At 44.4% G+C, this 25,457-nt stretch overlaps 2 protein-coding genes across 4 annotated transcripts in view; one reads left to right on the forward strand and one right to left on the reverse strand.

Moving 5' to 3' along the window:
* The window catches only part of ralgps2 (Ral GEF with PH domain and SH3 binding motif 2), a 152,976-nt gene that overhangs the window by 17,158 nt on the left and 110,361 nt on the right, over positions 1-25,457 (reverse strand). The window lies entirely within an intron of this gene.
* angptl1a (angiopoietin-like 1a) overlaps positions 973-25,457 on the forward strand; it is a 40,228-nt gene continuing 15,743 nt past the window's right edge. Inside the window, exons 1-4 of the mRNA XM_055861053.1 lie at positions 973-1,842; positions 20,875-21,134; positions 21,215-21,543; positions 21,794-22,085. Coding sequence (XP_055717028.1) covers positions 20,927-21,134; positions 21,215-21,543; positions 21,794-22,085 — 829 coding nt within the window. The 5' untranslated portion in view covers positions 973-1,842; positions 20,875-20,926. The remainder of the gene's footprint in view (positions 1,843-20,874; positions 21,135-21,214; positions 21,544-21,793; positions 22,086-25,457) is intronic.

The raw sequence follows: 25,457 nt of genomic DNA on the forward strand, positions 1-25,457 counted from the left end.
CGCAAAATCTAAATTTGAACAATTTGAAAAACTCAGGCTAACACAAAATGTGGAAAAAGTCAAGGGGTGTGAATACTTTCTGAAGGCACTGTATAGTGTTAATGACATGCTCTTCACTCCTCTTCTTAGCCCAACCAACTCCCTCTCTTTCTTGATGTCTCCATCTATCTTGGTCTCTCTCTCCATGACAGTACTACAGCTCTAAGCTTCTCAGTCTCTCATTACATAAATATTATCATTAGGAGACAAAGGCAGTAGCTGGTTTCCATCTCTGGAAATTGAGATTAATTTACAGCACCATTTAACTGCCTGTCGCTTTCTCCCATCACACTGTCTCCTACATCTCCCTCTCCATATATCTGTCATTCTATTCTCCTCTCTACTGCTTTCTATCCCCGTTCTATTTATCTCCCGCCCAGCACCACTGAACATAGATCCTTTCATACCATCAAACTCTGATTAGGAGCAGAGAGAGAAGGGGAGAAAAGGAGGGAGATATAGGGAAGGAGAAAGGGAGAGAGAGCGGGAGAGACAACAAAGGCTTAACCGCCATTACTGGTAATTTCATAGCGTGTCAGACGGATGACTACAGTTAGTCATGCAAGAGTGAAGTCTGCCCAGAATGTGTGTGGACACACAAATCTAGGACAAGAGTAGGAAGCAGTTACTAAGTCCCAGGGTAAAACAAGGTCCCTCTTCTCCTACTTTCCTCTCCTCTCCCCTGATCCCCCTCTTCTCATTCCAGTGTTCTATCTGGAAGTGTGTGGTACATGAATAGAACTCCCCATCTGGTGGGTTTAATTATCAACTAGTCTGACACCCCCCCCCCAAAAAAAAAACTTTCCAAAACATGTAGATCTGCTCTCTTTCTGACATCTCATATGGCTGAGGGAGGGAGGAGGGGAGGAAACGGGAGGGATAGGGGAGGTGAGGAAGAGGGAGGGATAGGGGAGGTGAGGAAGAGGGTTTCTCCATACACCTGGAGCCTCCTTTGCATCTCTCTACAAAGTAGTGTGACCTACAAACACCCACTCGTGCACAGCTGTCTGTCTTACATAGTGTCTAAAGGAAGCTGCTGTAAACCCTGAGACGACGACATCAGAGTTACTGTGGCACAGCATGAACCCTATCACTACAGGCTGGGGAGGAAGGGATGGACGGAGTCTCTGACTCACACAGAGGGGTATGCCAGAAAGAGGCTGGTGAGTTTGGAGTACTAGTGGGATGGGGGCTACTGGGGCAGACCTGGACCTGTGCGTGTCTGCTGTTCCTAACCCCAAACAAAGTAAGTTCAGAGTTCAAGAAATCAGTTTGAAGTTTCTCCAACTACCTACATCTTTCCTTAAAAAAACAACTTTTAGGGGGAGGTTCTTCTAATATCCCCTCTCTTTTTCTCAGACCAGTGACATCAGAGGTGGGCTGGGGCATACCAAAAGAGACAGGGAGAAAAGGAGGTGGAAAAACAGCCTCCCTCCTCCAAACCCTCCTCTCCCTCTCCAGCCAATCATTTGTGAAAACATTGAGGAACCAGAGCTCAGTAAGTAGAAGTAACCGGTAGTTTAGCCATGGACAGAGAGCTCCAGCTCTAAACCCTCACCCCAGCCTCACTGAGCAAACAGAGAGGAGACTTTGCTGGGCAGCAGGCTTCAAACAGCAAGCTTCTGGATTCTGAAGCGCCAGAGATCTAGCCACATGACAGATGAGCACCTGTGTAAGATGGGAGAAGTGTAGATGAGCAGAGCCTGAGGAGGGGACTGAACTGGAGCACCGAGGCTCACTGAGGATTGCTTGTCAATACACCTACATCTGCTGAAGGATACGGTCTTACAAACACACACTTAGGTAAGCAGCCCCCCCCCCCCTCTTTCTCACTCCATGCATTGTGTTGTGTAGCTATGTGAGCAGCTGGGAGAGCTCTGCTCTGCAGGAGAGGTTAGAACGTTCTGTTAGCAGTTATTTTCTGGATGCAGATGAATTAGGGGAGTTTAGCAACGCTCTGTTTCTCCAGGGGACTGGTATCTAGATCGTTCTAGCTTTACCTTGAGGCTTATGTACGGCGAGACTGTACAGTGTGAGTGAGAAGGACTCCTCAGACACAGAGCCTGAGACAGACATGCTGTATGTGGACGTCAAGGGAACTAGCTACACACAGGAGCTCAGCAACAGGTAACCCGCTATACTGTAAATGTCCATTCACTGCTGCTGGGCCTTTATTGGGATATGGACACTTTACCTTTCAAGTATCCTGAGTGGTGCAGTGGGCTAAGGCACTGCATCACAGTGCTAGAGGCGTCACTACAGTCCAGGGTTCGATTCCGGGCTGTATCACAACAGGCGATCGGGATTCCCATAGGGCGGTGCACAATTGGCCCAGCATCGTCTGTGTTAAGGGAGGGTTTGGCCTTTATTTTAAATAAGAATTTGTTCTTAACTGACTTGCCTAGATCAATAAAGAGCATATAGGGAGCAGCAATGAGTCAGTGGACATTTACTGTATTTCACTGGAGTAACTTCCTTATCTCGGTCGAGCTGTAGTTTTTCCATAATTCTATTGTGTGACTGATTGAGTGAGAAGGTCAGATGGAGAGATCAGAGATGTGGTGTGTGTGTGTGTGTGTGTGTGTGTGTGTGTGTGTGTGTGTGTGTGTGTGTGTGTGTGTGTGTGTGTGTGTGTGTGGACCCATGCTCCTGTTAAGCTTTGGCTTCCTAATATCCTCTCTGCCTGAGAATGAGAAATGGTTGTTAAATTAACCAGGATAGATTAAGGGTTAAATAAATAAGTCAACATTATGAGGTGGTGATACTCTACAGTGTGTGGCTGAATGTTACTCGCACACGCACGCATTTTGTGACAATCGATAGCGAATGGAGTTGTTTCTGAATTAATAGAAAGTTCCATTCATGGTGTCATTTGAAGAAAAACAACCCTGATAATACAATGTAATTCTACTCCGACCACATCATCCTACAGCCAACGCAACCCTCCATCCAGACATCAGATAGAAACCACTCTAAACCTCACACTGACACTGGGGGCTTGGAACGCTTATAATATCGGTCTGCTAGCGTTGATATCGCCACTCACAATTACGTGCCACTGTCTTGCTCTGCTGTCAAGTGAGATCCATGGAAAACTCTCCGCTCACTCTGAATGCACATCTGTTAATGCTGTATGACTGGGGATAGGGAATGCACGTATGAGCACAGCAACACAGTTCACATAGACAGTCTTAACAGCTAAAGCAGATCTTAAAAACAAAATGAGGGCAGGGCTAGACGTTATGAAAACGTTTCGTGAGGCGGAGGGTTTTTCAACGATCGATAAATCAGAGCAAATCACAGCACTAACTCATCTGACTGACACAGAGACAGCGGCAGAGATAGAGATATGGGGGAGAGGGAGGGGGGGGAGAAGTGCTTGGCTCCCAGTTCACCTGAAACACATGTGTTGAGGGACTTAAATGGGTCAGCACTGTGGCTACAACAACCTTAACCCATCCTTATCAACAATTTTAGGATATGTGGCTTGTGAAGGTCCTGTAGTTAAACTACAGAGACAGCTAGTGGAGCTGGCTGGCCATAACAGCAGGCATGGGGCCAACCAAAACTATACCTCACAGTGGGGTGCTCCCTGTGCTGCCCACCACAGGGGCCACACACGGCCCCAACGCCACCCCTACGGTCTTCCAAACATCACTCTCTCCCTACCTCAGTAACAGACACACACGAGCTCATGATTCCCAGCACAAACGAGACTTGACATCCAAGTTTGAGATGATTCAAACTTAGACTTTTGAGGAATAGGTGTATTCATACGTGAATCTGAACAACTTAAACACACAATGCGGTCAGCCCACAAACACAACAGGTATTCAGTTTGCGCCTCTCGCTCTGACCACAAGCAGGTTACCCAGCCACAACACACACACTCGTATAACTGACCTTGTTGGGACACACAATTCAGTCTCATTCAAAATCCTATTTTCCCTAACCTTACCCCTAGCCCCTAACCCTAAAGGAGCTAGAAATAGCATTTGACCTTGTGGGGACTAACAAAATGTCCCCAGCTGGTAAATGTTTTTGTTTGTTTACTATTCTTATGGGGACTTCTGGTCCCCACAAGTATAGTTGTACACACACACACACACACACACACACACACACACACACACACAGTGTTGTCCTCTGAGCCTGTAATCCATCACCTATTAAGCAACACGAAATCTTAAAATCTGTTAACCCCCCCGGGAATGTTTTTGGGGGGGACAAGCGAGCACTTAGATGTGACCATTTTCACAAATTCCTAGAATGTTTGGAATTCCATATAGTAAGGCATTTGAAAATTCTATAGCAATAGCCAAATCAGAACTACAGTAGGACATTATGCAAATAGGCCATTTGCCACACAGGCCTGCCATCATTCACTTTTAACTCAACTGTGTTTACAGGCAGTAGCAACAGCGCAACTTTAGAGCATTAGAACACATTCGCCAAAAAATACATCTGAATGGACTTCTGTAAATACCTCGGGTGTCCTCCTACATTTAGGAACTTCACAGTCCTATTGATCAAACAACCATGTAAAAGGTAGGTTCTATTGCCCTCAGTTGCTTATGCTCATCAACAAGAACAACTACTAACACTAGCCAGACCAGAGCGAGATGAGCTAAAATCTAACAAGGGAACCATACATAAACCCTCTCACACTTTTTCAGCTAGTTGGCCATCAAAATTGCACTGATAAACGGAAGGGAATAGTAGCCTGCTCGTCCTTCTGCAGCTTGCCTACCAATGCATGCTTGTCCCAACCTACGTTTTGACAGCTTAATGGGAACTTGCAAACCCGCCAATTTGATCGATGCCAAATACATCTGATTGACAACTAAGAGATATGCTAACTGTGGATAACAGTTGTTCAAGTTCAGCCTTAGCAAGCAAAGTGATTCACATTTCTTGCTTGCTAACCAAAATGACAACTGAATCTCTAGCTGTAGCCACCTAAAAACGGTGAGGGGAAAAAGTTGGTCACTCACCCACTCCAATGACATCCTCCCAGCAGCTAGCCAGCTGTTGGGAGGATGTCTAGCTAGCATTAGTTGATCTTGCTGATGTGCATAAGCAACTGAGTGCAAGATAACCTACCTTTTCATGGCTGTTTGATCAATAGGACTGAAGCTAGCTAGCTAACGTTAGCTATTTAGCAATCTAAAAACGTGGAGTCAATCAGCAGACGGGCCATATTGAAAAAAACGACGAGTTTGCGGGCCAGACATAGCCAATTTGTTTTTACAAAAAAAATGTGCAACTAAGACCCAAACTGGCTATTGTTCTATTAGAAAAAATATGTCCCTTTATAATGTCCACTACTGTATATAGCATATTCAAACAAGAGAAAAAAAGTGTCCATGCTTGCTGCGATGCTAATCAAAGAGTATTTATTGCAAATAACAGAAACCTAGCTATAGGTTGTAGTAACATTGAAAAAAATATTTTTTTTTTTGCACTGCATGGCTCACCGGTGGGTTGAACGCAGCATCGCTGTATGGTGCACTCAAAATGTCTTGTAGTTGAGTAGCCAGCCTAAGCTACTGCTCAAATGTTGCTGTAATAGGCCTAGATGTTTCTCCTTTGCATGGTGTTTTGTTGCAGGTTTTGTTTTTTGGTTATTCGTCAAGCTTTTAAAAACCGAAGCCAAACTAACATTTTGGTAGCCTTGCAAGACTGTGGCATGTTTCTGTACACTTTCCCTCCCCTGCAGGCAGTAAACGGGACACGAAAGCAGCACAATTGAAGTTGAATTCACCGATGCTAGTGCATCAGGTTGTAATTTCATTAAGTAGAGGACTCAACTGTTGACTCATTTATGCCTCATTTATGCCCGCATGCCAGCAGCATACCACCCTGCATACCACTGCTGGCTTGCTTCTGAAGCTAAGCAGGGTTGGTCTTGGTCAGTCCCTGGATGGGAGACCAGATGCTGCAGGAAGTGGTGTTGGAGGGCCAGGAGGAGGCACTCTTTCCTCTGGTCTAAAAAAAATATATCCCAATGCCCCAGGGCAGTGATTGGGGACACTGCCCTGTGTAGGGTGCCGTCTTTCGGATGGGACGTTAAATGGGTGTCCTGACTCTCTGAGGTCATTAAAGATCCCATGGCACTTATCGTAAGAGTAGGGGTGTTAACCCCGGTGTCCTGGCTAAATTCCCAATCTGACCCTCAAACCATCATGTCACCTAATAATCCCCAGTTTACAATTGGCTCATTCGTCCCCCTCCTCTCCCCTGTAACTATTCCCCAGGTCGTTGCTGCAAATGAGAACGTGTTCTCAGTCAACTTACCTGGTAAAATAACGGTAAAATAAAAATAAATAAATAAAAATGCCTTGTGTTCGACACCTGTGCTAGCCTATTAGCCCCGTTATGACTGATTTGTGATCATTGCCCTTGCTAGTTTGATTGTATTGACATTCCCAGCTTTAGTTACAGGTGTCCGTTTTTGTTTCAAAATATTGAGTCACTGGAACAGTTCATCCTGAATGTGTGCAGGCAGCAAACAATGTACCAGGCCATCTGTGATTTACAACCTGATATCAATATTTTTTGGGGCTACAAAGAAATGTATTGATGAATTATACTAATCATGCACTGAACTGCCTCCATCTATTCTGCCAAAAATACTTGACTGTACGTCAAGGCATTTTTGATCAAATAGAACTTATTTTAAAACATCTTATATAATTATAAACTGGGAATTTTATATTTTTGACTGATATGATTGTTTCATATCTGCAACGCAGTCAGCTCCACTTTAAAACACTGTATTAACTACAATAAAACCCTCCATAACTATCAGTCAGCCGTTACCTGCACCAGTGGAAAGAACATATGCTTAAGGAGGAGAGGAAGGTGATATACTGTAGCAGACGAAAAGAGCTCATTCAAAGATCTGTTAAATGTTAAGGGAGAATCAAACAGGGGAGTTGAGTGTGTGGAGTCAAAACTACTCTGGTAGGAAAGGAGAGAGAAGGAACACAGAGTTAGAGAAGGGAGAGGACAGAGTGAGAGGACAGAGGGAAAGGACAGTGGGAGACGCAAGACACAGGCACACACAAAGCAAGAGAGTCAGAGGACACTGTGTGCGTGCAGCTGAGTACATAGAGGTTGTGTTCGGGTTGAGAGGAGAGTTATCTTGAGAGTGAGTGTGTGTGATGGAGAGAGTAAGGGAAGCCTTGTAGACACAAACATGGCGAAGCCCACAAGGGAGCTTTGTGTGTGAGACATGCTTGGGCTTTTGACACACAAAGAGTGATTGAGTTTGGGGTGGGGTGAAGGCAGAGTGGGGCCACACCCTACTACGCTGAGACCCCCACATTTGAAACTGAAACTCAACTAGGGTTCCAGTTCACACACACACACGGCAATTCCTACTTTGGCCGCCTTTCCTTCCAGTTCTCTGCTGCCAATGACTGGAACGAACTGCAAAAATCACTGAAGCTGGAGACCCATATTTCCCTCACTAGCTTCCAGCACCAGCTGTCAGAGCAGCTCATAGATCACTGCACCTGTACATAGCCCATCTGTAAACAGCCCATCCAACTACCTCCTCCCCATACTGTATTTATTTATCTTGCTCCTTTGCACCCCAGTATCTCTACTTGCACAGTCATCTTCTGCACATCTACCATTCCAGTGTCTAATTGCTATATTGTAAATACTTCGCCACCATGGCCTATTTATTGGCTTACCTCCCTTATCTTACCTCATTTGCACTCACTGTATATAGATTTTTTCCCCCTGCTGTATTATTGACTGAATGTTTGTTTATTCCATGTGTAACTCTGTTGTTGTATGTGTCGAACTGCTGTGCTTTATCTTGGCCAAGTCGCAGTTGTAAATGAGAACTTGTTCTCAACTAGCCTACCTGGTTAAATAAAGGTTAAATAAATAAATAAAAACACACTAGAAGAACCAAAACATCAACTCCAGTCTCTTAAGACATTCTGGGTTTAGGAGATCCAACCAGAGAACCAAAACCATATTGTTATAACGCCTTCCTCTCATTCCCTCAGTTTTCCTCTTCATCCTACATGCAGGCTACAGGACCAATTATAGTTGTGGTTTAGATTGACTTCCACGTCATAAACCCTTTGGTCTCGCTCTCTCATTTCCCCAAGCACTAGTTTACACCATGACTTGATAACCCCACCATGATAACCCCACTTTCCCTAAATCCTACCCTCTATCCTTCCTCCACATCTACCATCTCTGGTTCAATCAGTAACTTGTAAGTATGACATGTTGTCTAGAGTGTGGAGGTTGCCTGGAATGTTGATGCTTTGCGCTCTCCTCTGACTGTTCCAAGTAATTGCTAACATGTTGAGGGTGCGTGTGAGAGACAGAGCAAATGGTGCGTTTGTGTGTGTCTGAAGAGGGAGCAAGCGCGATAACTGCTTTTTTGAGGGGGGGGGGGGGGGGGGGACCAAGTGTGTGTGTGAACAGCAGGGTTCTGACAGGGCCATGTTTGTAGTAAACCTTTTACAACTGTGCTAAAGCATCCTCTCCCCTTCCTATGATCCCTCGATTCTCTCCTCTTCCCTCTGTTCTTTCAGGAGATGGATGTGTTGTGTGTTTGGGGGTTTTGGAAGCGGACTGGGAAAGTCTGAAGGCCAGATGGGACGTTGGAAACTGGAACTGTCAGGCTGGGAAATACATAGTCTATAAAAAAATATTAATAAAATAGCTTCCAAATATGGCCTCTCTTCCTGGTGCTGCTATCCATCAGACTGAACACTGACATATAGATGGAGCCTGCTCCATCAATCATAGCTGGGCATAACCGGTACACAGATCTGATGACTTCAATCAAAATGAAGGGGAAAGACAGAGGCCATACAGCCATATATATACACAGTACTAGTCAAAAGTTTGGACACACCTAATTAAAGGGTTTTTATTTTTAGTATTGTCTATAATGTAGAATAATAGTGAAGATATCAAAACTACGAAATAACACATGGAATCATGTAGTAACCAAAAAGTGTTAAACAAATCAAAATATATTTCATATTTGAGATACTTCGAAGTAGACACCCTTTGCCTTGATGACAGCTTTGCACACTCTTGGCATTCTCTCAACCAGCTTCACCTGGACTGCTTTTCCAACAGTCTTGAAGGAGTTCCCACATATGCTGAGCACTTGTTGGCTGCTTTTCCTTCACTCTGCGGTCCAACTCGTCCCAAACTACCTCAATTGGGTTGAGGTCAGGTGATAGTGGAGGCCAGGCCATCTGATGCCGCACTCCATCACTATCCTTTGTCAAATAGCCCTTACACTGCCTGGAGGTATGTTTTGGGTCATTGTCCTGTTGAAAAACAAATGACAGTCGCACTAAGCTCAAACCAGATGGGATGGTGTATTGCTGCAGAAAGCTGTGGTAGCCATGCTGGTTAAGTGCCTTGAATTCTAAATAAATCAGTGTCACCAGCAAAGCACCCCCACACCTCCTCCTCCATGCTTCATGGTGGGATCCACATATCTGGAGATCATACGTTCACCTACTCTGCATCTCAAAAATCTCAAATTTGGACTCATCCGACTAAAGGACAGATTTCCACCGGTCTAAAGTCCATTGCTTGTGTTTCTTGGCCCAAGCAAGTCTCTTATTATTGGTGTCCTTTAGTAGTGGTTTCTTTCAGTAATTCGATCATGAAGGCCTGATGCACGCAATCTCCTCTGAACAGTTGCTGTTGAGATGTGTCTGTTACTTGAACTCTGTGAAACATTTATTTGGGCTCTAAATTCTGAGGCAGTTAACTCTAATGCATTTATCATCTGCAGCAGAGGTAACTCTGGGTCTTCCTTTTCTGTGCCGGTCCTCATGAGAGCCAGATTCATTATAGCGCATGATAGTTTTTGCGACTGCACTTGAAGAAACGTTCAAAGTTCTTGAAATGTTCAGAATTGACTGACCTTCATGTCTCAAAGGAATGATGGACTGTCATTTCTCTTTACTTATTTGAGCTGTTCTTGCCATAATATGGACTTGGTCTTTTACCAAATAGGGCTATATTCTGTACACCACCCCTACCATGTCACAACACAACTGATTGGCTCAAACGCATTAAGGAAAAAAAATCCACAAATTAACTTAAGGCACACCTGTTAATTGAAATGCATTCCAGGTGACTACCTTATGAAGCTGGTTGAGAGAATGTCAAGAGTGTGCAAGGCTGTCAAGGCAAAGGGTGTCTACTTTGAAGATTTTAAATATATTTTGATTTGTTTAACACTTTTTTGGTTAATACATAGGTGTTATTTCATAGTGTTGATGTCTTCACTATTATTCTACAATGTAGAAAATAGTAAAAATAAAGAAAAACCCTGCAATGAGTAGGTGTCCAAACTTTTAACTGGTACTATATACAGTTGAAGTCAGAAGTTTACATACACCTTAGCCAAATACATTTAAACTCAGTTTTTCACAATTCCTGACATTTAATCCTAGTACAAATTCCCTGTCTTAGGTCAGTTAAGATCACCACTTTATTTTAAGAATGTGAAATGTCAAAATAATAGTAGAGAGAAAGATTTCTTTCAGCTTTTATTTATTTTATCACATTCCCTGTGGGTCAGAAGTTTACATGCACTCAATTAGTATTTAGTAGCATTGCCTTTGTCGGGTAGCCATTGTTGGGTAGCCTTCCACAAGCTTCCCACAATAAATTGGGTGAAAAATTATAATAATAAATTGGGTGAATTTTGGCCCATTCCTCCTGACAGAGCTGGAGTAACTGAGTCAGGTTTGTAGGCCTCCTTGCTCACACACACTTTGTCAGTTCTGCCCACAAATTGTCTATAGGATTGAGGTCAGGGATTTGTGATGGCCACTCCAATACCTTGACTTTGTTGTCCTTAAGCCATTTTGCCACAACTTTGGAAGTATGCTTGGGGTCATTGTCCATTTGGAAGACTCATTTGCAACCAAGCTTTAACTTCCTGATGTCTTGAGATGTTGCTTCAGTACATCCACATAATTTTCCTTCCTCATGATGCCATCTATTTTGTGAAGTGCACCAGTCCCTCCTGCAGCAAAGCACCCCCACAACATGATGCTGCCACACTCGTGCTTCACGGTTGGGATGGTGTTCTTTGGCTTGCAAGCATCCCCCTTTTTCCTCCAAACATAACAATGGTCATTATGGCCAAACAATTCTATTTGATCTTTGTCCCCATGTGCAGTTGCAAACCGTAGTCTGGCTATTTTATGGCGGTTTTGGAGCAGTGGCTTCTTCCTTGCTGAGCGGCCTTTCAGGTTATGTCGACATAGGTCTTGTTTTACTGTGGATATAGATACTTTGTACCCGTTTCCTCCAGCATCTTCACAAGGTCCTTTGCTGTTGTTCTGGGATTGATTTGCACTTTTCGCACCAAAGTACGTTCATCTCTAGGAGACAGAACGTGTCTCCTCCCTGAGCGGTATGACGGCTGCGTGGTCCCATGGTGTTTACACTTGCATACTATTGTTTGTACAGATTAATGTGTTACCTTCAGGCATTTAGAAATTGCTCCCAAGGATGAACCTGACTTGTGGAGGTCTACAATTCTTTTCTGAGGTCTTGGCTGATTTCTTTTGATTTTCCCATGATGTCAAGCAAAGAGGCACTGAGTTTGAAGGCAGGCCTCAAAATACATCCACAGGTACACCTCCAATTTACTTAAATTATGTCAATTAGCCTATCAGAAGCTTCTAAAGCCATTATGTAATTTTCTGGAATTTCCAGAAAATGTAAACTTCTGACCCACTGGAATTGTGATACAGTGAATTATGAGTGAAATAATAATCTGTAAACAATTGTTGGAAAAATTACTTGTGCACAAAGTAGATGTCCTAACCGACTTTCCAAAACTATAGTTTGTTTTAACAAGAAATTTGGGGAGTGGTTGAAAAACGAGTTGATGACTTCAACCTAAGTGCATGTGAACTTCTGACTTCAACTGTATGTTATATTTCTATATGACTTAGGAATGTATTAAATGTAGACTACTACTTGTGATAAATGTAATGGGGAATTGATAGACAGCAAACAATGCACACATTGTTTCATAACTTCAATTAATATGCACAAAATGGCAAGCGAGCACATTCTGGAGAGATGTGCATTCTCCATCTGAGCCACACTCCCCTTATTCTTGGACCATTAGACAGGTGTCTCATGTCCCATAAAAAGATTATATTTGTGACTGCTGGACTAAAAGAATCTTGGTTGACCAACAGCCTATCGACCAGTCGACTAAATGGGGACAGCCCTAATACAGTAATACCCTAACAGAGAGAAAAGGTGAGATGGTGAGTGTCTCTTGTTCCGTTACTTCTCCATTAACAGCTCATGTGTGTGCAAGTGAGCAGGAGTATATGGCTGAGAGAGAAGCAAAGGATTGTGGCCAAAGTCATAGTCCAGCTGCCTATTAATAATCATTAGCAAGGTGAGCAGCCAGAGAGACTGATGGAGGTCACACTGTTTCCATCATGTAAGGCTGAGAGAGGGGGACAGGCCAGGGCAGTTCCAGAACATACTGGCACAGTTACAACCCACACACACACCACTAAGCTAGTTTTCCTTTGGCTGGGGTTGGACATTGCGACATCTGTTAGGGGATACACGAACCGTCCACAGTGGTGCCTGAGCCAAAAATACTTCTCTTTTTATTACATTTAGTTGAGAAGGGGGAGAAAGGGAAAGAACGGGTTGAGATTTCTAACTGCCTGTGTTTTCTGCTTTCCCAAGTCTGTCCATCTTCCCTCACCTCTGTCACCACCCATTATCTACTACAGCCTCAATACTGACCCAGAAAGAGGGAGGGAGGAGAGGACAAAGGGGACAGCGAGAGAGCAAGTCAGAAGAGAGGTAGAACAGTGTTACATCCGTACTGTACTGTAGGTGATTGTTGGGGCGTAGTGTTCTGGAGAGAGCCAGGGAGAGGAGTAGTGCATGTCCCACTTCCTCCAGATCCAACTCTCCATCTAACAGTCAGTCTGTATTTACCTCCCTCGTCAGTTATGCGGCTCTGGGTGTGTTGTGCAGGTCGGAGTTGGTTTGGTTTAATCGGCTTTGGTTGGACTGAGATTTAATCTGGCCTGGATGTCTTACTGAAAGAGACACTTCTCTTCAGCTTTTCTATACACTAACCTCTCAAACCTCCACCAGTCTCTGTTTGTCCCAAATGGTACCGTATTCCATATACAGTGCATTCAGAAACATTGTTACGTTACAGCCTTATTCTAAAATGGATTAAATAAATGTTTATCCTCATCAACCTACACACAATACCTCATAATGACAAAGCGAAACCGGTTATCATTTTTTCCAAATTGATTAAAAATAAATAACAAATACCTTATTGACAGTAGGGCACTAAATAGGCAATAAGGTGCCATTTGTGAGGTAGTCTGCAGCTGACTCAGTAGAGAGCTGGTTCGGTTTACATTCTGCCCCCTGCTACAGACCCTTCCTGTAGGCCTTCACTAGGCGTTAGGGCACAGTGTACTGACACACAGAGTACAGGCCACTGACAGGCCTGGTCTGGATGATCTACTGTTGTGTTGTGCTTTACTTAGTGTAGACAGGGAGGGGGAGAGACAGAATGTAATGACAGTGGACAATGACAGGTATGTGTATGGGTTTGTATGAAGTTAAAAACAGTAAAACTCCTCTCTCACAACCTGGGATGTCTTTCTTCTGGTGTTCTAGTTCTAAGAACCACCCCAGAGGGGAAAAAATGACCCTGAAGCATAGAGGGGGAGAGACAGAGATGAAAAGAGAGTAAAAAAACAGTGACACTCAGGGGAGAGAGAGCAAGAGTGCAAGCATGATGGATGAGAGAAACATGTGCATGTGAGAAAGAGAGAACAGAAAATCGAGATGAGGATTGCGAGTGAGTCCGTCCTGTAATGTTACCTGTCACATTCCAGACACCTCTGCCCCTGCAGTGTCTCTCAGAGGGAGCCTGATAATGGCGCAATATGGGCATGGATGAAGGAGCTGCTAAACTACACGGAACAAAAATATAAAACGTGCAACAATTTCAAAGATTTTAATGAGTTACATTTCACATAACGAAATTAGTCAAATGAAACATGGGACCAACACTTTACGTGTTGCGTTTATATTTTTGATCAGTATAGCTGCCTTTAGAGAGCGATGTGTGTGTATGCTTTTCAATAACCAGGTTTCCATCAAACCTTTTTATGTGAGTAAAGTACATGTCAGATAAAGAAAAGTCATCGCAGGCCTGATAAACTTTCCAAATGTAGACAAAACAAAACATACGAGACAAGGTGGGATCTTTTAGTGTCCGTAAAATTAATCATTCGAGAAATGTCAGTGTAAACGTTTTTATGCGCAAATATAGATATAATCATCATCATATTGAAGTAAACTTGAAGTTACACGATGACGTGTGGTCCTTCGACTACGACTAGTCGAGAAAGCATGCAGTTTAACAGGCTACAGATATGAATGATGAATTTCACAGGGTGGTGAAAGTGCAAGGTGATGAGCTTGATGCTCCTTTCAATAAATATCAAGGGTCTTTTTCTGGTGACATGATAATCACTGCTTGGCTGCAGTTTGACAAATAAAAATTCTCACTATTTTGTCCATCATAATAATAATCTCATCATGTAGGCCAGGGGTACTCAACAGGTCCAGAGCCTGCTGGTTTTCTGTTCCACCTCATAATTAATTCAACCCGCCTAGTGTGCCAGGTCCAAATCAGTCTCTGATTAGAGGGGAACAATGAAAACAAGCAGTGGAACTGACTTCGAGGTCCAGAGTTGAGTTTGAGGGATGTAGGCTACACATGCACTCTAGCCAACAGCATGCAGATAGGAGTTGAAAATGTGATTGAAACCCATTTAACTTGTATTTTTTATTCGGAACCTGGGAATTTAACCTGAAAAAGGTATTATGTGCGCTACTGTACGTCATCACGTACAACCATTCATCTGCAACAAGTCAATTTGATGGAAACATCTCTGCTGGGAAATCGCACATATTGTCTTTATGCAGATTTTAAAACATACACTACCGTTCAAAAGTTTGGGGTCACTTAATTTCTTTGTTTTTGAAAGAAAAGCACATTTTTTTGTCCATTAAAATAACATCAAATTGATCAGAAATACAGTGTAGACATTGTTGATGTTGTGAATGACTATTGTAGCTGGAAACGGCAGATTTTTAATGGAATATCTACATAGGCGTACAGAGGCACATTATCAGCAACCATCACTCCTGTGTTGGCCGCCTTGGCCGCCTCGCTTCGCGTTCCTAGGAAACTATGCAGTATTTCATTTTTTTACGTGTTATTTCTTACATTGGTACCCCAGGTAATCTTAGGTTTTATTACATACAGTCGGGAGGAACTATAGGATATAAGAGCAACGTCAACTCACCATCATTACGACCAGGAATACGACTTTCCCGAAGCGGATCCTCTGTTTTGCCAACCACCCAGGACAATGGATCGGATCCCAGTCGGCGAACCAAAACAACGACGCCGTAAAAGGGGCAGACGAAGCGGTCTTCTGGTCAGGCTCCGGAGACGGGCACATCGCGCACCGCTCCTGAGCATACTACTTGCCAATGTTGTCTCTTGACAACAAGGTTGATGAAATCCGAGCAAGGGTAGCATTCCAGAGAGACATAAGAGACTAACGTTCTTTGCTTCATGGAAACATGGGTCACTCGAGACTCGGAGTCGGTACAGCCAGCTGGTTTCTTCACGCATCGCGCCGACAGAAACAAGCATCTTTCTGGTAAGAAAAAGGGCGGGGGAGGGGGTATGCCTTACGATTAAAGAGACGTGGTGTGATCACAACAACATACAGGAACTCAAGTCCTTCTGTTCACCTGACCTAGAATTCCTCACAATCAAATGTCGACCGCATTATCTACCAAGAGAATTCTCTTCAATTATAATCATAGCCGCATATATTCCCCCCCAAGCAGACACATCGATGGTCCTGAACAAACTTCATTTGACTCTATGTAAACCGGAAACCACATATCCTGAGGCTGCATTCATTGTAGCTGGAGATTTTAACAAGGCTAATCTGAAAACAAGACTCCCTAAATTCTATCAGCATATCGATTGTTCAACCAGGGCTGGCAAAACCCTGGATCATTGTTATTCTAACTTCCGCAACGCATATAAGGCCCTCCCCCGCCCTCCCTTCGGAAAAGCTGCCCACGACTCCATTTTGTTGCTTCCAGCCTATAGACAGAAACTAAAACAGGAAGCTCCCGCGCTCAGGTCTGTTCAACGCTGGTCCGACCAATCTGATTCCACGCTTCAAGATTGTTTAGATCATGTGGACTGGGATATGTTCCGCATTGCGTCAAACAACATTGACGAATACGCTGGTGAGCGAGTCTATTAGCGAATGCATCGGCGATATCGTACCCATAACAACTATTAAAACATTCCCAAACCAGAAACCTTGGATTGATGGCAGCATTTGTGTGAGACAAAGCGCGAACCACTGATTTTAATCAGGGCAAGGTGACCGGAAACATGACCGAATACAAATAGTGTAGCTATTCCCTCCGCAAGGCAATAAAACAAGCTAAGCGTCAGTATAGAGACAAAGTAGAGTCGCAATTCAACGGCTCAGACACAAGAGGTATGTGGGTAGGGTCTAGTCAATCACGGACTACAAAAAGAAAACCAGCTCCGTCGTGGACCAGGATGTCTTGCTCCCAGACAGACTAAACAACTTCTTTGCCCGCTTTGAGGACAATACAGTGCCACATCCCGCTTCCAAAACCTGAGGACTCTCCTTCACTGCAGCCGACGTGAGTAAAACATTTAAACGTGTTAACCCTCGCAGGGCTGCAGGCCCAGACGGCATCCCCAGCCGCGTCCTCAGAGCATGCGCAGACCAGCTGGCTGGCGTGTTTACCGTCATATTCAATCAATCCTTATCCCTGTCTGCTGTTCCCACATGCTTCAAGTGGGCCACCATTGTTCCTGTTCCCAAGAAAGCTAAGGTAACTGAGCTAAACGACTACCGCCCCGTAGCACTCACTTCCGTCATCATGAAGCGCTTTGAGAGACTAGTCAAGGATCATATCACCTCCACCCTACCTGACACCCTAGACCCACTCCAATTTGCTTACCGCCCGAATAGGTCCACAGACGACGCAATCGCAACCACACTGCACACTGCCCTAACCTATCTGGACAAGAGGAATACCTATGTGAGAATGCTGTTCATCGACTACAGCTCAGCATTTAACAGCATAGTACCCTCCAAACTCGTCATGGGCTCGAGACCCTGGGTCTCGACGCCACCCTGTGCAACTGGGTACTGGACTTCCTGACGGGCCGCCCCCAGGTGGTGAGGGTAGGTAACATCTCCACTCCGCTGATCCTCAACACTGGGGCCCCACAAGGGTGCGTTCTGAGCCCTCTCCTGTACTCCCTGTTCACCCACGACTGCGTGGCCATGCACGCCTCCAACTCAATCATCAAGTTTGCAGACGACACTACAGCAGAAGGCTTGATTACCAACAACGACGAGACTGCCGACAGGGAGGAGGTGAGGGCCCTCGGAGTGTGGTGTCAGGAAAATAACCTCACACTCAACGCCAACAAAACAAAGAAGATGATAGTGAACTTCAGGAAACAGCAGAGGGAGCACCCCCCTATCCACATCAATGGGACAGCAGTGGAGAGGGTAGTAAGTTTTAAGTTCCTCGGCGTACACATCACGAGCAAACTGAATTGGTCCACCCACACAGACAGTGTTGTGAAGAAGGCGCTGCTCATCAACCTTAGGAGGCTGAAGAAATTCTGCTTGTCACCAAAAGCACTCAAACTTTTACAGATGCACAATCGAGAGCATCCTGTCGGGCTGTATCACCTGGTACGGCAACTGCTCCGCCCACAACCGTAAGGCTCTCCAGAGGGTAGTGAGGTCTGCACAACGCATCACCGGGGGCAAACTACCTGCCCTCCAGGACACCTACACCACCCGATGTCACATGAAGGCCATAAAGATCATTAAGGACAACAACCACCCGAGCCACTGCCTGTTCACCCCGCTATCATCCAGAAGGCGAGGTCAGTACAGGTGCGCATCAAAGCAGGGACCGAGAGACTGAAAAACAGCTTCTATCTCAAGGCCATCAGACTGTTAAACAGCCACCACTAAAATTTAGTGGCTGCTGCCAACATACTGACTCAACTCCAGCCACTTTAACAATGTAAAAATTGATAAAAAAATGTATCACTAGCCACTTTAAACAATGCCACTTCATATAATGTTTACATAACCTACATTACTCATCTCATATGTATATACTGTACTCGATACCAACTACTGCATCTTGCCTATGCCGTTCTGTACCATCACTCATTCATATATTTGTATGTACATATTCTTCATTCCTTTACACTTGTGTGTATAAGGTAGTTGTTGTGAAATTGTTAGGTGAGATTACTCGTTGGTTATTACTGCATTGTCGGAACTAGAAGCGCAAGCATTTCGCTACACTCGCATTAACATCCGCTATCCATGTGTATGTGACACATACATTTTGATTTGATTTTGTACTACTCCCTTCACAGAACAGCGCAAACTGGCTCTAACCAGAATAGAAAGAGGAGTGGGAGGCCCGGGTGCAGAATTGAGCAAGAGGACAAGTACATTAGAATGTCTAGTTTGAGAAACAGATGCCTCACAAGTCCTCAACTGGCAGTTTCATTAAATAGTACCCGCAAAACACCAGTCTCAATGTCAACAGTGAAGAGGCGACTCCGGGATGCTGACCTTCTTCTGTCCAGTGTGTGTTCTTTTGCCCATCTTAATCTTTTATTTTTATTGGCCAGTCTGCGGGATGGCTTTTTCTTTGCAACTCTGCCTAGAAGGCCAGCATGCCGGAGTCGCCTCTTCACTGTTGATGTTGAGACTGGTGTTTTGCGGGTACTATTTAATGCCGCTGCCAGTTGAGGGCGTTTCTAAGTGAACCCAAACTTTTGAACGGTAGTGTGTGTGTGTATGTATATATAAATAAAACGTCACCAATTGGATGGAAACCTAGCTAATTAAGAAAATGTGTAATTCCATATTTTTCAAACTTTCTGAATAGCCTGGAATTCATTCATCATTGGAACTGACCCGAACCCTGGTGTGCTACCTTCAGCAATATATAAGCTTTTTTTGATTGAGTTGCGTTTTGCTGAACCTTCTCTTTCCTTCAGTTTGCTCCTTAAATTCTTGCACCTTGGTTGGAAAGTGAGGTAATGGCAGTGATCCCTTCCTTTTGTGTGTGTGTGTGTGTGTGTGTGTGTGTGTGTGTGTGTGTGTGTGTGTGTGTGGAGAGCTTGAAGATGCTAAAGCCATTAACAGGGCAGTGAGTATACAGGATACAGAACCTGGTTACGCTGTCAGGGGAATCTGCTGTTGGACTAACACACAGCCAGTGAAATAAAGAAAAGCACTCTACGCACACACTTCTCACACAGTACTGGCTCAGCTCGCTAACATACACAAGCAGGCTCCCTCTCACAGTATCCACACTACTGATCTAAGTGACAGATTTGACTCCAGGCCTGAGGAGCCACAACAGCATCATACAGGAGCCACACAGAGCCCCAGTTTCAGGGTGGGGGGTGTTGAGTAGTGTTGTTTGGACTCACATAGGCCAAACTCAGAGTGTAAAATGGAGCTGTGTGTGTGAGAGAGAAGTGTTGATGAGAAGCAAACACCAGCAGAGACAAAAACTACAATGGGGGTCAGAGAGGATACAGGAGTCTGAGAAGGGCCAGGGAACTAGGACAGAGTGGTGGGCAGGGCTGGGGGCATCAGACACTTCCAGAGATAAATTACATTTTTTACTTAACATACCTGTGAGCTTTGGTGTCTGGAGCCTTGTGGTGCCACTGTCTGTGTGTGCGAGTGTGTCTGGGTGTTTTTTGTGTGTGTGTGTGTGTGTGTTCGTGTCTGGAGCCTCGTGGTGCGTGTTTACAAAACCTGTCTGGCAGGAGGAGCCAGAACAGACGAAGGAGGTACAGCCAGGGGTAAAGAGGGGGCAGTGGGGCGGGGTGGAGGGTTGGGGGCAGTCCGGGGGTTAAACCCTGGGAGGGAGCAGCCAGCCAGAGAGCTCTCCTCGCTCATAGAACTATCCTGTTAACACAGCCCCATCTGCAGGGAGAGGAAGTATGTCTCAGAGCCCTGCAGCACCAGGGAAGCCCAGGGGACTCAGCAGTCTGGGTGTTAGAAATCAGCTCTGACAGAGAACAGACATCCAGACCTCCTCCTGCAGAATGACTGAACAGCAATTTGTTCCCCAGCTCCCTGTGAGACCAGCTAGCCCTCCTACTGCTTGGTTTCAGATCATTACACAAACCCTTTTTGTCCGAGTATTGTTCTGGATGAAATTTCTGGCTTTAGTGCTAAAACATCTTATTTTGAATCATTCTGCCGCATGACTAACCGACTGCCGTGGGGATCATTGACGATCATTGACCATTTCCGCCAGGGCATTCACATAACGTCTACCCCAACCTGGTGTTTAAGTTGTATACTGTAAATGTCCACTGTTGGCAAGCCTGACTATTACTTCTGACTGAGGGAATGTCTGCTAGTAATTAGCTGTAAACATTTGTTGAATTCCAACCCTGTGTGTGCAAGCTACGTGTGTTCTTCACATCCTGCTTTGTTGTTATGAATGATTCTGCTGCCAAACTATTTTCCCTTTTTAGGGATAAAATATACATGACTAGCACTTCTGGTACTTTGTTGTCAACAATTTAATTGTTGGGAACAGTAAGCCATTACTTCCAACCAAATCCTGTTCCTTCATCCATTGCAGAGAAGCCCAGAGGAAGTCCAGGAGTCATCCAGCCAGCCAGTAGAAGTACACTATGCAGGGTGTGGTGGGGGTGAGGCAGGGAGTGTCGTGGAGCCTGTGTGCCCTGCTCTGCTTCTCTTTCTTGGAGCAGAGCCAGTGCAGGGGCTCCAGACATTCCCTGGTTTCTCTAGCCTATCCCCTGCTCAGGGCCAAACGAACTCCAACAGAGGACGCCAAGAAGTGCTCCTACACCTTTCTGATTCCCCAGCAGAAGATCACAGGTTAGTGTTTAGTCTTCTGTGAAGACATCTATTTTACATCTTGTCACGTGACTTCGAATTAATCTAATGCCCATCATCAGGCCCCATCTGTGCCAGTGCAACGGGCCCCGAGCCGGACAAGGAGCGTGTGACACGGATGGACATAGCTGACGTAAGAGAGGTGCTGTCCAAGCAGAGACGGGAGATTGAGACCCTGCAGCTGGTGGTGGACGTGGACGGCAACATGGTGAACGAGATGAAGCTGCTCAGGAAGGAGAGCAGGAACATGAACTCCAGGGTGACCCAGCTCTACATGCAGCTGCTTCACGAGATCATCAGGAAGAGAGACAACTCTCTAGAGCTGGCCCAGCTGGAGAACCGGGTTCTCAACGTCACCTCAGAGATGCTGAGGTTAGCCTCGCGCTACAAGGTTAGAATGCCAAGGTGGAACTTAAATGCAACGTGGTTAATGTTACTTTCATGTAGAGGTAAAATCGAATGAAGGAGTGTGCTAGAAGCAGAACAACACTGCTATAATATGGAACTTTAGAAGGCCAGCACATATAGCTGGGGACAATATTTAGATGTGCCTACAGCACATGTAATGTTGCTAAAATATCTGTTAGAAATATATCAAGACACTTCTGGTCTTTATGTTAACTTCTCTGTCCTGCCACAAGGAGCTGGAAGGGCGTTTTGCCGCGATGGCAGGGGTGGTGAACAACCAATCGGTGCTGATCGCTGCGTTGGAGGAGCAGTGTCTGCGGACCCTGGGGCGCAGTGAGATGCAGGTGGTCCCCCCGCTGGTCCAGGTGGTCCCAGAGAACATCCCCGTCAACAGCCGCTTCACCAACGAGATACAGAGGGATCACAACAACCGGGCATTCCCGCGGGGGTCACGCATGGACTCCCCCACCGCCTCCCCATTTGGACTCAACCCGCCACCACCGCAGGGCACGCTCACCTCAGACGGTACGTACCAAATAACCCCGGGAGGGGTGGTTAGCGTTAATGAGACAAAGACTGAATAATTGTGTCCATTTACCAGAGCATGTCGAGTTGGTTGGAAGCAGTGCTGGTATGGCAATTTCTGAATTAGGCAGAAGCTAAACTCACAGTAGGCCGGGCAGACATTACACATGTCTAATTGTCGGAGACGCTAAATTAGAATTGCGGCGGCCAATGGTGCATGTAATTTGATGAATGCCTGGTGAAAGGGGAAACGGTCTGGACAATGGGCCGGTGGGTTCATCCCTGGCAGGACAGACAGCGCAGTGAGATCACACATTCCTCTCAGTGCCAGCTGGACTGGCTATAACCTACTGCTGCGTGCGTGTGTGTGTGTGTGTGTGTGTGTGTGTGTGTGTGTGTGTGTGTGTGTATCTATATGGAGTGAGTTCTGGAGAATTACACTTGGACCTGAGAGTATGGGTTAATCTGCGCTCTGGGCGTGAATATGTATTTTTGGGTGTATGGCCGGACGAAACTCAGTGCTGTCTTAAATGGGCCTTTGTGAGGATTGGCATATCTACAAACTGAAATAAAGAATGCTCTAACTGCAGTGCAACACTGAGCAGGCACTCACAGTCACAAACACACAACACATTCACACGGCTGGCTGGTCAGAGCCAGGCTATAACCTGACCTCTGGCTGGATGATGCAAGCATATTCTGGCATATGGGCCAGTTTAAGGAAGCCTTTTCTGAGACCAGGCAGACATACAGTGGGGATAAAAACAGCTCTATCTGCAGTTAATCACTGACCAGACATCCACACCACTGAAAACAGAATATAAAAAGGCCCATATATAAAAAGGCCCATATTATGAACACATATATATACATATATATATATATATATATATATGTATGTGTATATACATATATGTATGTGTATATACATATATGTATGTGTATATACATATATGTATGTGTATATACATATATGTATGTGTATGTACATATATATATATACACATACATATATATATACACATACATACATATATATATACACATACATATATATATATATACACATACATATATATATATATACACATACATATATATATATATACACATACATATATATATATATACACATACATATATATATATATACACATACATATATATATATATACACATACATATATATATATATACACATACATATATATATATACACATACATATATATATATACACATACATATATATATATACACATACATACATATATATACACATACATATATATATATACACATACATATATATATATACACATACATATATATATATACACACATACACACACACACACACACACACACACACACACACACACACACACACACATACATACATACATACATACATACATATATATATATATATATATATATACATAAATATATATATATATATATATATACACATACATATATATATATACACATACATACATATATACATACATATATACATACATATATGTTCATAATATGGGCCTTTTTATATTCTGTTTTCAGTGGTGTGGATGTCTGGTCAGTGATTAACTGCAGATAGAGCTGTTTTTATCTGTTATTATCTGTTTTTATCTGTTTATATATACAATAGAATCGCTAGTAAAAGTCCAGACACCCCTTGCATTAGTCTTTTCATTTATGCTTAAAATGTCATCTAAAAAGGGATTTACATTTAAGTCATTTACATTTGCATCTTGATCTACACAACCTACATTTTCAAAGCAAAAGCAAAATGACAGAACATTTTCCAAAATACTAAGAAATACAAATTAAGCATGTATTGTTTGCATACGTCTTCACACTCCAGTGTTAATACTTGGTGGAAGCATCTTAAGCAGACATTACAGCTCTGAATAAGATTCTACCAACCTTGCACAACTCCTACGGCAACATATATCAACTTCGCGGCTGAGCCATTGTTGCTCCTAGACGTTTCCACTTCACAATAACAGCACTTACAGTTGACCGTGGCAGCTCTGGCAGGGCAGACATTTGGCGAATTGACTTGTTGGAATGATGGCATCCCATGGCAGTGCCACGTTGAAAGTCACTGAGCTCTTCAGTAAGGCCATTATATTTGTCTATGGAGATTAAATGGGCGTGTGCTCGATTCTATACACCTTAGCAACAGGTGGCTGAAAAGTCAAATCTACATACTTTTGTATATATAGTGTATATTCCGAGATTAATCTGACGGCATTGAGTTTACCACATCAGTCACCGGCTTCAATAATAAGTGCATTGAGGACGACGTCCCCACAGTGACCGTACATATCCCAACCAGAAGCCAGGTATTACAGACAACATCCGCACTGAGCTAAAGGCTAGAGCTGCCGCTTTCAAGGAGCAGGACACTGATCTGGACGCTTATAAGAAAATCCTGCGTCTGTGTGATCACGCTCTTCGTAGCCAATATTAGTAAGACCTTTAAAGAGGTAAACATTCACAAGGCCGCAGGGCCGGATGGGTTACCAGGATGCGCTCAGAGCATGCGCTGACCAGCTGCCAAGTGTCTTCACTGACATTCTCAACCTCTGACCCAGTCTGTAATACCTACAATGTTTCAAGCAGACCACCCTATGTTCAAGAACACAAGGTAACCTGCCTAAATGACATTCGCCACGTACCTCTCATCTGTAGCCATGCAATGCTTTGGAAGGCTGGTCATGGCTCACATTAACACCATTATCCCAGAAACCCTGGACACACTCAAATGCACATATCACCCCAACAGATGATGCAATCTCTATTGCACTCCACACTGCCCTTTCCCACCTGGACAAAAGGAACACGTGAGAAGGCTGTTCATTGACTACAGCTCAGCATTCAACACCATAGTGCCCTCCAAGTTCATCACTAAGCTAAGGACCCTGGGATTAAACACCTCCCTCCAACTGGATCTTGGACTTCCTGATTGGCCTCCCCCAGGTGGTAAGGGTAAGGACCACATCCACCACACTGACCCACAAGACAGGGGCCCCTCAGGGGAGTATGCTTAGTCCCCTCCTGCGTTCCCCTGTTCACCCACGACTGCACAAGACTCCAACATCATAAAGTTTGCCGACAACATGACGGTGGTAGGCCTGATCACCGATGAGACAGCCTATAGGGAGGTCAGAGACCTGGCAGTGGTGCAAGGACAACCACCTCTCCCTCAACATCAGCAAGGAGCAACAAAGGAGCTGATCGTAGACTACAGGAAAAGGAGAGCTGAGCACTCCCCCATTCACATTGACGGGGCTGTAGTGGAGCGGGTCGATAGCTTCAAGTTCCTCGGTGTCCACATCACTAAGGACCTATCATTGTCCAA

This window comes from Salvelinus fontinalis, chromosome 14 (assembly GCF_029448725.1).
Source record: "Salvelinus fontinalis isolate EN_2023a chromosome 14, ASM2944872v1, whole genome shotgun sequence".
NCBI lineage: Eukaryota > Metazoa > Chordata > Actinopteri > Salmoniformes > Salmonidae > Salvelinus > Salvelinus fontinalis.